This window comes from Eriocheir sinensis, chromosome 70, assembly GCF_024679095.1.
Source record: "Eriocheir sinensis breed Jianghai 21 chromosome 70, ASM2467909v1, whole genome shotgun sequence".
Taxonomy (NCBI): Eukaryota; Metazoa; Arthropoda; class Malacostraca; order Decapoda; family Varunidae; genus Eriocheir; species Eriocheir sinensis.
Window position 1 is genome coordinate 6,434,738 of NC_066578.1, and position 15,371 is coordinate 6,450,108.

Here is a 15,371-nt window from a genome sequence, read left to right on the forward strand (position 1 = left end):
CAGACACGAGCTCAGTATTAAAAGAAGTAGGACATAGATGAGTATTGCGGAATCCATTGACAAGAACTTAATACAATAGGAAGTGGTAGAACATAGATGGATACAACAGTCCATAGCCTAGAAACTCAACATTATGGGAAGTAGGAAAACGAGTGGCCTTGAATTGTGCTGTCCATATTCCTAATGCAAGAGTTCGCCAGCATCCTCATTCTTTCACCCCTAAAAAAACGACGAGTGGCCTTGAATCGTGTTGTCCATATTCCTAATGCAAGAGTTCACCAGCATCCTCATTCTTTCACCCCTAAAAAACTGACGAGTGGCCTTAAATTGTGTTGTCCATATTCCTAATGCAAGAGTTCACCAGCATCTTCATTCTTTCACCCCTAAGAACCGACGAGTGGCCTTGAATTTTGTTGTCCATATTCCTAATGCAAGAGTTCACCAGCATCTTCATTCTTTCACCCCTAAAAAACTGACGAGTGGCCTTGAATTGTGTTGTCCATATTCCTAATGCAAGAGTTCACCAGCATCTTCATTCTTTCACCCCTAAAAAACTGACGAGTGGCCTTGAATTGTGTTGTCCATATTCCTAATGCAAGAGTTCACCAGCATCCTCATTCTTTCACCCCTAAAAACCGACGAGTGGCCTTGAATTGTGTTGTCCATATTCCTAATGCAAGAGTTCACCAGCATCTTCATTCTTTCACCCCTAAAAAACCGACGAGTGGCCTTGAATTGTCTTATTGTAGGAGTGGTATAGAACATAGATGTATACTGCAGAGTTCATAGTCTAGAAACAAGGTAGAATAACATAGATGCCACACATAGCTATCTGCGCTAGTTTAATGCTGAAATACATGATAACATAAAAAAGTTGCATTTGGCTTTGAAAATTCTACCGAGCTGCACGGATTGGTGGATTAGGGAACGGAAACTTGGTCAAAGGAAGGGTCGGAAAATTTTATATATGATACCTAACTATTTTCAAGTTATCCGGGGGGGGGAGGGGGGGGTGCGTTGCCTCACCCACCCTACGACGCCAGTTAAGCCCTAGGGTCTCTCAGGGTAAGTCTTCAAGCAGGCCACCTTTTCATTCTGAGTAATAAGGATGAGTCTGGAATGTGAACTCAGGGCCATATTTTAAGACACCATCGCTTCTCACATCAACTATTTCTAAAGGTCAAAGAGAGGATCAATCTGGTTTTCATAAGTGTTTTTTTAAGGTTCATGGCACAGAAGAAGGGTCAAACTACCACCAGGGTCATAAAACTACCCCTGGAAATGCCCTAAACTCCCACGAAAGACAAGTAAATTACGTGTTCTTGGGCGCAGAAATGTTTAAAAGTACGACCCTCAGTCCCTTGCAAGCTTCGCCTTGGTATAACATTTTGTAATCTCCTAACTGTAAATCTAAGACAGACAGACAGACGGACAGACAGACAGACAGACGGGCGACGACGACGCTGTTATCACCATCCCCTCTCGTATGTAGTAAGGTAAGCGATAGTTACAGATTACATACCCTGCAGGGACACTCTTTATTGCAGTGATGAAAAGTGATAAGGGGAGATAACAAAGATAAGTCGTACAAGAGGTAGGGACGCCGGCATGGGTCGTGATGTCGTACGGTTACTGAGCTGTGATTGGGGGAGGCGAGAAGGTGTGGTTGGTGTGTGATTCAGCGTAAAGTGTGTATTCGAAGTGGTTTAACCTGCGTATGTGTCCGTACCGGTTTAGCGTATGGAAAATGGTTTAGCGTACGTGTGTATCCGAAATGGGTTAACCTGCATATGTGTCTGTACTGGTCTGGCGTGTGGAAAATGGTTGGGCATATGTATGTATCCGAAATGGTTTAACTTACGTATGTGTCCGTTCTGGTTTGGCGTATGAAAAATGGTTGGGCATATGTATGTATCCGAAATGGGTTAACCTGCGTATGTGTCCGTACTGGTCTGGCGTGTGGAAAATGGTTGGGCATATGTATGTATCCGAAATGGGTTAACCTACGTATGTGTCCGTACTGGTCTGGCGTATGGAAAATGGTTTATCGTACATGTGTATCCGAAATGGTTTTACCTAAATATGTGTCCGTATCGGTTTGGAATATGGAAAATGGTTGGGCATTTGTATGTATTCTACGTGTTTAACTGCAAGATCTTTAGACTTTGGTTGACTGTATGTATCTGCGGATCTTACGAAGCTGAATGGAAAAGGGGAAACTTACCAAGATCTCCATATATTTAGAGAACAAACGGAGCATATGGCCTTCTCTTGGCAGTCTGTCCTTAAACCCAGACATACCTATAATTTAAGGGTCATGCTGTACAGCGAAGGGAAAACAGAGAAGGAAAGACAGACAGACGGGAAGGCGGGAGCAGAGAGTGGAAAGAGGAAAAATAAGGGAAGCTTGGAAGGAAAACAAGGAAGGGGAACAGGCAGGAAGGCGGGCATAAAGGAAGGTAGAGAGCGTTTTACATTATGCGCTTGCTGTGAATACCAGTGACTTTTTTTCAACGTTTCTGCCTATGACACCGGTTAGGCTTTCTTGGTGGGGCCTGATGGTCGGCCACAGCTTGACAAGTGGGGAGATAATTCGTGTGATAATGAGTTAAAAGGTTAGTATATCAGGCAAGAGGAAAATATTTGATTGTGTACGAGTGGACGAAGGGAAAATATGCGTGTGATAGAAATAGAAGGATATTCGGGACAAAAGGAACTGTTGTAACGAATAGGAATGGACGAGGGAAGTTGCGTGATACAGAAGTTAATGATAAGAATATGGCAAAAGGAAATGCAGATTATACGCGTGATACTGAATTGAAAGGTCAGTCTACTCAAACCAAGAGGAAGTGCTGGAGTGTAAGTAGAAGGATCATTGTTTGTTATGCACCGAAGTTACGAATTACATGTTACTTCACTACCATGACTTAAAGAGAATACCATATCGTAGTGAATGTTAACGTTATGAGTCTCTGATGCCTAAGACAGACTAGTTTTCTATTTGGTTTTATTCGTTCCAAGATAAAGTTATGATTCCCTGTGTGTTTCTGCATAAATGACAAAGTATCTTACGTTTCATCTTTCTCTTTCATTCATCTTTTTTATCTCTTTTCTTTCTTTTCTTTCTTTCTTTCTTTCTCTCTTTCTCATTTTCTTTCTTCCCTTCTTTCTATAAGTCTTTCCTTAATATCAACCTTTAAGTAACTGCTATGGTAACCGGCGAAGCAGCATCGGCTCTCCTCTCAAACATCATCTGTAATGTTATAAAGCATCCATTTTTATTGACCCAAGACAAAAAAGACATGACATTCTCTCTGACCTCAACAAAAACGAATGTAGGGCAATATAGCACAAAAATGTCGCTACTCGGTCACTGACGCTGTAGATTGAGCTTCGCATTGCCTGATTTCGTCTCCACCTTCCGTGAGTCTTCAGATTTAAAGCCCTGTGAGTGATCGCGCCGCCCTCGACACGTCTGCGCTGCGGCATACGCGTGGTAGCCGCATAGGAGACCACGGCTATTACTTTAACCTCTGGTCCGTGGTCCGTCCATCCCTGCTATAGACGAGTTCGACGTGGTTTAGCGTGCGGGTGTATCCGGCCATACAGGAAGGGATTATGTATACGTTGGAAAAGAGCATATGCATCAGTTTCTATTCCTTCTGTGATGAATAATGCAGAATAACCACGAAATGTTTTGACTAAACTTTACTACATGCGATGATATATGGAGAGAGTACACTTTTTTTTTTAACTATGTAATGACGCCTATGGCCTCGAAGTAGGAAGCACGGATGATAAACTCAAGCGTGTCTGAGTTCATCGACCTCAGCTGACTAATTTGATATGAAGCAACACAATCTTCTCTTCATTGATCAAACATAGCAATGGTCAAAAGTGATTTTTCTCGATTCTTCTATTATATACTTAAAGATCAATTTATTTCACTTTATTTTCTTTTGCCTTCATAAAACGTGATGGTTTTTGGAGGGCTGGGTGAACTCACAAAGATAATGAAACTTTCTTATTTTTAAACATTTCGCTCGCCAAAGTTCACCTATTTAACAAGGCTTTCGTAGGAGTTTTGAGCATATCCAGGGGTAGTTTTACGATCCTGGTGGTAGCCTAGTCTACCCCTTCTTCTGTACCATAAACCTAAACAAACCACTAACTAAAATCCGATTGATATCCTTTTCAGCGTTTGGAGATAGTTAATGTGAGAAGCATTAACAAGGCTTTCGTAGGAGTTTTGAGCATATCCAGGGGTAGTTTTACGATCCTGGTGGTAGCCTAGTCTGCCCCTTCTGTACCATAAACCTAAACAAACCACTAACTAAAATCCGATTGATATCCTTTTCAGCGTTTGGAGATAGTTAATGTGAGAAGCATTAACAAGGCTTTCGTAGGAGTTTTGAGCATATCCAGGGGTAGTTTTACGATCCTGGTGGTAGCCTAGTATGCCCCTTCTTCTGTACCATAAGCCTAAACAAACCACTAACTGAGATCCGATTGATATCCTTTTTAGCGTTTGGAAATAGTTAATGTGAGAAGCAGAAACGTATACCGACTTATGAAACAAACAATATGAGCATAAGAACTCATATTTGTAAAAGTTCTCCTTAATCCAAGTACCCAAAGGACGGTGACCAGCGATGCAGAAAACACAAGGAGAGAAAAAGTCGAGACAAAAAACAACTGCAGGTTCAGAAAAAGAAAGAAAACCGTGTGTAGCTAATCTTACGGATCTTACTGTGTCATTCTTATGCTGTCAATACGATGTACGTTCCTTCTCATTATGGAATTCAAAGGATGGTATACATAGATGGGATGGGATAAGATGGGGGAAAAAAAAGACACAGATTGAAAACGAGAATACCCGAAATTGTTATGCTGTCAATATGATGTACGTTCCTTCTCGTTATGGAATTCAAAGGATGGTATACATAGATGGGATGGGATAAGATGGGGGAAAAAAAGACACAGAGATTGAAAACACCGAGAAATTCGAAATCCAGATACATTAAAAGAAAGGAAAACGTGTGTACCAAATCTTACTAATCTCTCGGGGCTGTTTAATTCTTTCTTATGTGTGTGTGTCTTTTCATTCCGGTATTCAGAGGAGGGTGACATGAAAAAGTAAACACGAGGATTGGAAAAAAAACGTGAAAATAGCAAGTCGTGTGTACCTAATCTTACTAATCTTTCGCGGCTGTTTAATCCTTTCTTATGTGTGTGTCTTTTCATTCCGGTATTCAAAGGAGGGTGACATGAAACAGAAAACACGAGGATGGGAAAAAACGTGAAAATAGCAAGTCGTGTGTACCTAATCTTACTAATCTTTCGCGGCTGTTTAATCCTTTCTTATGTGTGTGTGTCTTTTCATTCCGGTATTCAAAGAAAGATAACAGGAAACAGAAAACACGAGGATGGGAAAAAACGTGAAAATAGCAAGTCGTGTGTACCTAATCTTACTAATCTTTCGCGGCTGTTTAATCTTTTCTTATTTTCGTGTCTTTTCATTCCGGTATTCAAAGGAGGGTGACATGAAACAGAACAGACGAGGATTGGAAAAAAACGTGAAAATAGCAAGTCGTGTGTACCTAATCTTACTAATCTTTCGCGGCTGTTTAATCCTTTCTTATGTGTGTGTCTTTTCATTCCGGTATTCAAAGGAGGGTGACATGGAACAGAACAGACGAGGATTGGAAAAAACGTGAAAATAGCAAGTCGTGTGTACCTAATCTTACTAATCTTTCGCGGCTGTTTAATCCTTTCTTATGTGTGTGTCTTTTCATTCCGGTATTCAAAGGAGGGTGACATGAAACAGAACAGACGAGGATTGGAAAAAAACGTGAAAATAGCAAGTCGTGTGTACCTAATCTTACTAATCTCTCGCGGCTGTTTAATCTTTTCTTATTTTCGTGTCTTTTCATTCCGGTATTCAAAGGAGGGTGACATGGAACAGAACAGACGAGGATTGGAAAAAACGTGAAAATAGCAAGTCGTGTGTACCTAATCTTACTAATCTTTCGCGGCTGTTTAATCCTTTCTTATGTGTGTGTCTTTTCATTCCGGTATTCAAAGGAGGGTGACATGGAACAGAACAGACGAGGATTGGAAAAAACGTGAAAATAGCAAGTCGTGTGTACCTAATCTTACTAATCTTTCGCGGCTGTTTAATCCTTTCTTATGTGTGTGTCTTTTCATTCCGGTATTCAAAGAAAGATAACAGGAAACAGAAAACACGAGGATGGGAAAAAACGTGAAAATAGCAAGTCGTGTGTACCTAATCTTACTAATCTTTCGCGGCTATTTAATCCTTTCTTATGTGTGTGTCTTTTCAATCCGGTATTCAAAGGAGGGTGACATGAAACAGAACAGACGAGGATTGGAAAAAAACGTGAAAATAGCAAGTCGTGTGTACCTAATTTTACTAATCTTTTGCGGCTGTTTAATCTTTTCTTATTTTCGTGTCTTTTCATTCCGGTATTCAGAGGAGGGTGACATGAAACAGAACAGACGAGGATTGGAAAAAAACGTGAACATAGCAAGTCGTGTGTACCTAATCTTACTAATCTTTCGCGGCTGTTTAATCCTTTCTTATGTGTGTGTGTCTTTTCATTCCGGTATTCAAAGGAGGGTGACATGAAACAGAACAGACGAGGATTGGAAAAAAACGTGAAAATAGCAAGTCGTGTGTACCTAATCTTACTAATCTTTCGCGGCTGTTTAATCCTTTCTTATGTGTGTGTCTTTTCAATCCGGTATTCAAAGGAGGGTGACATGAAACAGAACAGACGAGGATTGGAAAAAAACGTGAAAATAGCAAGTCGTGTGTACCTAATTTTACTAATCTTTTGCGGCTGTTTAATCTTTTCTTATTTTCGTGTCTTTTCATTCCGGTATTCAAAGGAAGGTGACATGAAAAAGTAAACACGAGGATTGGAAAAAGACGCGAAAAAAAGCAACCAAGCCGTTTTTTATATATCAAAGGATGCGGTTCAAGGGCAATAAAAATAATTAAAAAAAGTAAAAAATAGAGTACCCAAAAGAGAGGTCAATTTCGGGGGTGTAGCTAATCTTACCATCTGCCATTGTTAGCCTACGTCTTTTTAATCACTTTTTTTCGTTTTTCCTTTTTTTCCTTGCCAAGTGTCATTTCAGGCATGGTGGGCTCCGCGGCGTCTCACGTAACTATCATGTCATCCCTCAGCCTTTTTGTCATTGGTTTTGTTGGTCGTTATCTGGGTCAGGCTGTTTTTCCGCGGGTTTTTGTCCTTACTGGTGAATTTTGGCGTTTATGGCTTCCCCGTTTTTTGTTTGGAGATGGTATTAGAGTTCACGGCGCTGAGTGACTATCTCGTTTCCCGTTCAAAAACAGAAAGAAAAATAGAAGGGTCACACTACCACCGGGATCAGAAAACTACCCCTGGAATTGCCCATAGCTACTACGAAAGCCTTGTCAAATAAGGGTCACACTACCACCGGGATCAGAAAACTACCCCTGGAATTGCCCATAGCTACTACGAAAGCCTTGTCAAATAATTAATAATGTTAGTTTGGGCGTCGAAGTGTTTAATAATATGACCCCTTGCTTGACCCTTTGTCTCCTATGTGTGGGTCTGCAGGAAATATATATACCTCTTAAATCCCCTCTCTGACCTATTTCCACAGCCAAAGACACCGTGGGAAGGCATTGCTATATCAGAAAGTTTATTAGAGAGAGAGAGAGAGAGAGAGAGAGAGAGAGAGAGAGAGAGAGAGAGAGAGAGAGAGAGAGAGAGAGAGAGAGAGAGAGAGAGAGAGAGAGAGAGCAGAGGACCACTTCCAAAATAAGACAAATTAAAATCCATACGCTTTATATCTACTCTCTGACCCCCTGCTACAGCTAAAGGCATTGTTATGTTAGAGAGACCGAATTTCACAACCAAAATAAGAAAAATAACCGGAGCGAGAGATCATAGCGGGGCTCGGTGGCGTAAAGATGGTGTCCCCAGCTTTGTACAGTATCGCTTCTCTATCTCTGTACCCGGCAGGAGGTGAACTTTTTTTGCTGTTGCACGATTATGAAACAGGATAATGCTTTTCTAACGTCCGCTCAGCAACACAGGGCAACTTGACTGGTTTGAAAGACAGCTCACTTCCATTACCACGATTTGTTATAGGATGATATATACATAAAATAATCCAAGTTAACCGGCGTCGTGAATACTCGATTAATTAACAGTAACCCTCTTTTATTATCGTTTTATATTGGTTATAGAGATGACGGGTAACTAGTATTTTTTGAGGGGTGGATTAGTATATAAGTATAGCGTTTATATTTAACCAGTGTCCATATTCGGCGTGTATCTTTTATCTGTCTCCCTGTATCTTAGGTGTGCCAGGCTTATATTTCGTAATTTACAGCATTTAAACTCTCCTTGATTAATTGATTCATACGTATTGCATTATATAATTACGTAATATAAACTTATTTTTTTCTTATTTGACCCCCTCCTCCTCCTCTTCTCTGGTTATTCACACATTTTACTTATCTTTCTATCACTAGGATGTATAGCATGAAACAAGCATTTATATATATTTACTTTAATTAACAAGTGACGTCCCTGGGGCAAGACGGGCCAGCCGGTGGTGTTGTTGTTGTTGTTGGCGGCGCCGGAGTGTGTGAGGACGGTAACAGCGGCCTGCATTATTTACTTATACTGTAACTCATTTATTTCAGTGCTATTGGGTAATTAAAGCTCATAATGATGGTTAGGTTAGTGTTGCGTAATGGCCCGGTATTGCGTAATGCGTGGCGGCGTGTTGTGTTGTTAAGTAGGCCTACCTGTAATTATTTGTAGGTTTTGTTTTGTTTGTTAAGGGATATTAAAATGTTTCAGTGCTGCTGGGTAATTAAAGTTCATAATGATGGTTAGATTAGTGTTGCGTAATGGCCCGGTATTGCGTAATGCGTGGCGGCGTGTTGTGTTGGTCCGTTAAGTAGGCCTACCTGTAATTATTTGTAGGTTTTATTTGTTAAGGGATAATAAAATGTTTCAAATGTTTCAAATGTTTCTGGGAAGTTAAAAATGTCCCTGCCCAGAATCCCAATGGTCGGGTCCCACGGCGGCCCTGAAAAGAGTGGCCTTAATTGGTGTCCCATACTGTCCGGCACTGCTCAGTATTAACCTTGTGGCTGGCACTGCGCGGGGGGCTGTGCAGTGCTTTAACCCGGTAGCATCGTCGGGGATCATGTTTCTTAATGGTCCCCCCAAGCGAGAAAAATGAGAAAAAATCATCACTCACACAAACCGTTTCTTAATATATATCGAAGCTTTTGTGATCAGATTATGTATCATCTATTTTTTTGGGTTTAAATCGTGGCACAAATTTGGCCCGTCGTTGCTACACGGTAAAGCCACAAATTTGGCCTGTCACTGCTACACGGTAAAGCCACAAATTTGGCCCGTCGCTGCTACACGGTAAAGCCACAAATTTAGCCCGTCACTGCTACATGGTGAAGCCACAAATTTGGCCCATCGCTCCTACACGGTAAAGCCACAAATTTAGCCCATCGCTGCTACATGGTAAAGCCACAAATTTGGCCCGTCGCTCCTACACGGTAAAGCCACAAATTTGGCCCGTCGCTCCTACACGGTAAAGCCACAAATTTGGCCCGTCGCTGCTACAGGGTTAATCACAAGTGTAATTTACCTTTATATTACCTTTCTAAACTCACTAGAGCACAGTGCCGCACTCGCCTCATGGTTGTGTCAGCCTTGACCTTGAGTGTTTAGTGAGCGTCAAGGATTCGTTACTTTTCTGAAGTTTTGTGAGTTGTGTCTCAATGTCGTGCCATGAGACTACATGCATACCTAGTCACATCTCATGTTCAAACATACATACCTAATGCAACTTATTGGGCTGGTGGGCTTGCCGTCCTTCCTTCCTTCAAGGGAGTTCAGTCTAAGGAAGAATCAGAAAATTAAGGATCAATATTCTGTTATATATTAAAGAAAAGAATAATATGTAATACGGATATGACAGATTAATTATGACAGGAAATAATAATGTAAGATTACATTTTTTATTTCCAAATATTACCGTACCTGCCATTGCCGTAGAGATTTGTGAACATTCTTATTGAGAGTATATATAGGTGATAGAGTAGTCTGAGGATTAAGTTTTGAGTGACAAGATATTGTGTGGTGTGATAAATGTACCAAACTCTCATTTTTCAGGAAAATAGCTGGTTGATCATTCAGCACTAAAATTAAATTGTAATCACATCACTCATAAAATCATTAACTTGCTTAAATCAAACAATTCCATACGCACTTTTTTTTCTTCTTCCTCTAACTTGATTTCCCTCGCTCTCCCTGGGTTATCTATGTTTCCCTTCCATTTGTAATGTCCAGATTTGTGGTTATCCAGACTTTATACAATAAAGACCCGGTGTCATTCAGTCACTTCAGCTGTTTGATGACTGTAGTCTCATTGTGTGTTTGTATTTCCAGGGTCCACTCAAGAAGGAACCGAGGATGTGTTCATGGTTGTGATGAGTAGCTACGAGATCTGTGATACCCAAGCTATTACTGTTTACAGCAGCTCATAGCAATCTACAAGAACAATTTTTGATGTTTTAGTGGCTGTTAAACTGCATCTACTTACCTATTTTTAAGTACAACATTCCAGATTAAGTGCAATTACCAGATATATTGAGAAATTCATAAGTTCTGTCCAGTAAACTTTTAAAAACTGCTAATTGTGTCTTAAGTTTTGGAAACAATATTATCTACTGAGAGACTTCTCCGTCGACCTAGTTCAGCTCTGTTCTAGTCTAGTTCTGATGTCTAGTGGGATGTGGTCAGCTAGTAATGGCCCTGTCAGCGGGCGGCTCGGCCCCCTGGTGGGAGCCGTGGACCAGGGCACCTCCTCAACACGCTTCCTGGTGAGTTATTTTTTAATCTTTTTCTTGATCTCAGACATGATCAGTCTTGACAGTGTCTGGATATTCATCATTTATAAGTACGGTAATCATAATTTTCATGTGCAGGAACCATGTAATCAACAAAATTTTTAGTCAGTAGTTGCTCAGTGGAATTAAGAAAAATATGAAATCAATTACAGTGATCTTTGGAATGCTAAAATGATAGGGCCTACATAATTATTGGAATAGTTGCTCGTTGGAGTTCATTAATTGGGTACCATATACAACTTTCTGCCTTCCTCTGCAGGTATTCTCAGCCAACACGGGCGAGGTGTTGACCTACCACCAAGAGGAGGTTGCTCAAATATACCCCAATGAAGGCTGGGTGGAGCAGGACTGTAATGGTCTGCTCAAGTCAGTCCATACGTGCATTGAAAAGGCAGTGGAAAACCTTAAGTGAGTAGATAACATGTTAGGGATCATACCCTCCTTCATCTGTAGTTCCTCCAATCTGTGACTTATATGCTTTCAAGAGGGGAGTGTCAAGATTCCTTTCTACTATAATGAAACCAAATTGTCGAGTCCATTTTGGCATTGGCTCCTGCGGGTCCATTTCCCCCTCTGCTCCGCCACACAGTCCCAACACCTATTTTTTCCTCTCATATGTTACCTATAGCTTACATATGAAAGGAAGAGATAGGTGTTGGGACTGTGGCAGAACAGAGGGGAGGAAAGGACCCTCGGGAGCCAACGCCCAAATGGACTCGACAATTTGGTTTCACTATAGTCAAATCTCTCTCTTTTGACAGCTCTGACCAACCTCTGTGCAGAAGCAGTGCTATAGTGGGCTTTTTTTTCTCAATCTTGAGCTGCCTCCTTTACTGTAGAAAAAATACTTCCTTTGGTGGAACATATTTAATACTAATGAATATTTTATCAGGCTTGAGAAGGCTATTTCATATAAATTTTGTTTATCGTACACATGCTAAATTTTGTAATCCTTTATATGAGTATATACATTTACATACAGATTACCGGAATTTGTTAGCTGTCACTGTGGTCAAAAGCTTGAGAAAACAATTATGTAGACTTTACCTAATTGTTTTTCATTGACAGATCTCTGGAAATTGACCCAGCGGACATCAAAGCAATTGGGATAACCAACCAGCGGGAAACAACAATTGTGTGGGACAAGACTACCGGGAAGCCACTTTATAATGCTATCGGTGAGTGGTTGTAACGATCTGAGACAATGTCCTGAAATTATTCCTATGTATTATTTTAGAAAGTTTCATTGTGATGGGGTCAGACTCCCTGGCAAACCCCATTAATCTAAAAGGTCTGTTTATTGATCTATCTCTCCTGCTATCTATTCCCCTTAAGTGGATGGCTACAATAGAAGATTTTCCACATTTTTCCTGTCCTTACACTTGTCTTTAATTGGTCCAGTCCGTTCTCATCCCATACTCTTAATAAGTGTTGCTACATATGTGTCTAAGGAGGGGAGGAAAGAAATCTAAGAACATCTGTAGTGCATGCGAAGACTGGCGTGTTGGTCAATAAAATTCTCTCCTACAGTTTGGTTGGACGCCCGCACCGCCAGCACAGTGGATGCCGTCTTGAAGGAAACCCCAGGCCAAAACAAGGACTATCTGAAGGACCTCTGTGGCCTGCCTATTACCACTTACTTCTCTGCCCTGAAGTTGCGCTGGCTGCTCGACAATGTGCCTGAGGTGCAGGAGGTGGCGGAGAAAGGGAACCTCTTCTTTGGAACCGTGGACTCCTGGCTGCTGTGGGTGAGTTCTTAGGGGGTTGCAATTTCTTGTCTGTCCTGTTGGTTGAGAGACGAGAATCAATTAGTACACCATTACATTACCATACATATCTCTATCTATGTCCACACCTAATTCAGCAGATCTATTTTGTGCTACTTGTTAGAGGAGTTAATTGATTAGTACAACACTGCTTTACTTTACATTTCTGTATCTTGGTATCTGTTTGTCTGTCTATATCTTTAAACCCTTGCCAAATACAACAGACAAATTTTGTGCTTAGTGAAGTAAGTTTCACTGGGGTTGCTCTGCCACCTCAGTATATCATTCCTACCTTCATATTTAAGCTCAGACTAAAAAGCCTCCATTGTTCTGAACTGTAATATGAAGATGCAAATGTTTAGAAACAAAGTATAAAGCTAACAAATGCCTTCAGTGGGTCAGAATAGGGTGAGGAAAAGCCTTAAAAGTCAGGTACAGTATTCTTCCCATGTCTTGTCCAGCCCAGAACATAATACAATATTCTTCCCATGTCTTGTCCAGCCCAGAACATAATACAATATTCTTCCCATGTCTTGTCCACCCCAGAACATGACAGGGGGTCTGGAGGGGGGACTTCACGTGACGGATGTGACCAATGCTTCCCGTACCATGCTGATGAACATTACCACGCTGAAGTGGGACGCCAACCTGTGCAAGTATGTAAAGCTTGGATAGTTTTGGCATGCAAGATGTTTGAAGCTGTGGGTTTTATGTTAACCTGGTAGCAGCAACGGGCCAAATTTGTGACCTTACCGTGAACCAGCGACGGGCCAAATTTTTTCCATGATATAAACCCCCCCAAAAAATAGATGATACATAAACTGATCACAAATGCGTTGATATATATTATAAAATGGTTTGCATGAGTGATGATTTTTTCTCATTTTTCTCGCTATGAGGGGCCTTTAAGAAACATGATCCCCGCAGCTACCGGGTTAAGCTTATAGTGGTAATAACCTAGAATTGACTACTATTCATACTGTTCAGAATAATGGTAAGAATGATTGCTACTACTACTACCAATACTACTAATGATGATAATAATTTTTTCCCCTTTCAGATTTTTCAAGATTCCGATGTCCGTTTTGCCTGAAATTCGGAGCAGTGCGGAGATCTACGGCTACATCACCGATGGGCCGCTGCTTGGCATTCCCATCTCAGGAGTAAGTGGCTTAGTGCCCATTGATACATACTTATCATTCTGTTATCAAAAGAAAACATAACAAAATATAACCCAGTTGGTAGAAAGAGTCCAAGACTAAGTATATGTATCTCATTTTTATATTGTTAATTTTTTTTACTTTAATGTTAACCCGGTAACAGCGACGGGCCAAATTTGTGCCATGATATAAACCCCCCCAAATAGATGATACATAATCTGATCACAAATGCTTTGATATATATTATGAAATGGTTTGTGTGAGGGGTGATTTTTTTCTCATTTTTCTCGCTTGGAGGGACCATTAAGAAACATGATCCCCGCTGCTACCGGGTTAAGTTGATGTGTGTGTTGTGCCTGCAGGTGTTGGGTGACCAGCAGGCAGCGCTGGTGGGGCAGATGTGCCTGTCCCGCGGCCAGGCCAAGAACACTTACGGCACGGGATGCTTCCTGCTCTACAACACAGGCACACAGGTAATCTATCTATATCTCCGATGCCCTGTTGCTGAGTAAGACCAGATTAAGGTGGTTTGGACATGTGAGGAGAAGAGCACATCCTGAGACAGGCACTGAACTTTGAGGTAGAGGGCACAAGACCACCAGGAAGGCCAAGGAAGATGTGGAGAAAGGTGGTGGAGGAAGATATGAGGAGGCTGAACATCACTGTTGGTACACTTTGTCCATAGCAGAAACACCCAGGCAGAGTGCACGAACTATCAGCAGTGTATTTTAGACTTAAATACATCAAGGCTTTTTGTCACTTGGAATAACATTGTGGCAATATACTTTTATGCATCTAAGGGTGGGTAAGGATCAGCCTCAGCGTGTTATGCATATTAATGATCAAGCTGATGTTTCCCACAAGATGAAGATTACAATATGCACACTGAGCAACATGAAGCATATTACTTTAGCCAGTAAGTCTTATTTTAATCACTCCTTTGTTGTCCTCCCCAACCAGATAGTACAGAGTGATCACGGCCTCCTCACCACAGTCGCCTACAAGCTGGGCAAGAAAGCGCCAACCATCTACGCACTGGAGGGTTCTGTTGCCATTGCTGGGGCTGCCGTGCGCTGGCTAAGGGACAACCTGAGCATCATACAGAGCTCGGCAGACATTGAGAAGCTGGCAAAGACAGTGAAGGACTCGGGTGGTGTGTACTTTGTGCCAGCCTTCTCGGGTCTGTTTGCTCCCTACTGGCGCACCGATGCTCGAGGGTGAGCTGAATCTGCCACTTGTGTGCTACCTCTTTTGTTATGTGTAGATGCTTTTTTGAAACCTTTAAAGTAGACAGTGTAGATAGATGGGATTAACCTAGTAGCAGCGACGGGCCAAAGTTGTGCCATGATATAAACCCCCCAAAATAGATGATGCATAAACTGATCACAAACGCTTTGTTATATATTATGAAATGGTTTCTGTGAGTGATGATTTTTTCTAATTTTTCTCGCTTAGAGGGACTATTAAGAAACATGATCCCCG

The 15,371-nt window shown here is 41.3% G+C and overlaps 1 protein-coding gene across 7 annotated transcripts in view; it reads left to right on the forward strand.

The window, feature by feature from the left end:
- The window catches only part of LOC126988797 (glycerol kinase-like), a 29,910-nt gene that overhangs the window by 3,215 nt on the left and 11,324 nt on the right, over positions 1–15,371 (forward strand). For 2 of the 7 annotated variants that reach the window (XM_050847209.1, XM_050847214.1), the window contains exons 1-9: positions 8,591–8,676; positions 10,503–10,936; positions 11,223–11,371; positions 12,032–12,141; positions 12,494–12,711; positions 13,276–13,385; positions 13,790–13,892; positions 14,252–14,362; positions 14,850–15,106. In XM_050847209.1, the coding sequence (XP_050703166.1) occupies positions 10,835–10,936; positions 11,223–11,371; positions 12,032–12,141; positions 12,494–12,711; positions 13,276–13,385; positions 13,790–13,892; positions 14,252–14,362; positions 14,850–15,106 (1,160 nt within the window). In that variant the 5' untranslated portion in view covers positions 8,591–8,676; positions 10,503–10,834. The other 5 variants (XM_050847213.1, XM_050847211.1, XM_050847210.1 and 2 more) reach the window with 4 other exon arrangements.